The sequence below is a fragment of the Merops nubicus genome, unplaced genomic scaffold (assembly GCF_000691845.1).
Source record: "Merops nubicus isolate BGI_N331 unplaced genomic scaffold, ASM69184v1 scaffold30034, whole genome shotgun sequence".
NCBI lineage: Eukaryota > Metazoa > Chordata > Aves > Coraciiformes > Meropidae > Merops > Merops nubicus.
In genome coordinates this window covers 43-639 of record NW_008603993.1, presented here as the reverse complement: position 1 = coordinate 639, position 597 = coordinate 43, and the positions used below count along the sequence as shown (strand labels likewise).

The following is a 597-nucleotide window of genomic DNA, read 5'->3' as shown; positions in this document are numbered from 1 at the left end:
GGCTGCCGCAGATCGGGAAGTCCTTCCAGGAGCTGTCGGGGAAGGACCTGTGTGCCATGTCTGAGGAGCAGTTCTGCCAGCGCTCGCCCGCCTGCGGAGACATCCTGCACGCCCACCTCGACATCTGGAAGTCGGGTGGGTGCCGGGGACCGGGGTGAGCTGGGAGGGGGGGGATGCTGTGCGGTGGGAGGTGTCCCTCTGACCACCCGCTCCTCCCTTCCAGCTGCCTGGATGAAGGAGAAAGCTGCCCCGGGAGATGTGAGATTCTGCGGTGAGTTCTGTGTGGGCTCAGCTCCACTGGCCTCTCTTCTGGCTCAGAGGGGTGTTTGGGAGGTCGCTCCAGGCTGAGTCACCTTCAGCAGTATCCTGGGGTCTGCACTGCCTGTGCCCTGGAGCAGCCCTGGGCTATCTGCGAGGTGCAGCAAAGGGGAAATGGCTTCGAGACCCCCACTGGACTCATCCTGCACCCCTGTGGGGCTGCACAAGGGCAGGGCCAAGCTGTTTCCCTGCTCTGAGACAAGGAGGAGGAAGCAATGCTTCCAGACCTGGGCTGAGTCTCTAGAGACCCACAGGCATCAGGCTGGAATTTCCCAGACG

At 63.1% G+C, this 597-nt stretch overlaps 1 protein-coding gene across 1 annotated transcript in view; it reads left to right on the top strand.

The window, feature by feature from the left end:
* SPDEF (SAM pointed domain containing ETS transcription factor) overlaps positions 1 to 271 on the top strand; it is a gene marked incomplete at both ends in the record, with an annotated part of 1,526 nt that extends 1,255 nt beyond the window's left edge. Inside the window, 2 exons of the mRNA XM_008938880.1 lie at positions 1 to 135; positions 224 to 271. The exon at positions 1 to 135 is cut by the window's left edge and continues 31 nt beyond it. Coding sequence (XP_008937128.1) covers positions 1 to 135; positions 224 to 271 — 183 coding nt within the window. The remainder of the gene's footprint in view (positions 136 to 223) is intronic.
* Positions 272 to 597: the final 326 nt, after the last annotated feature.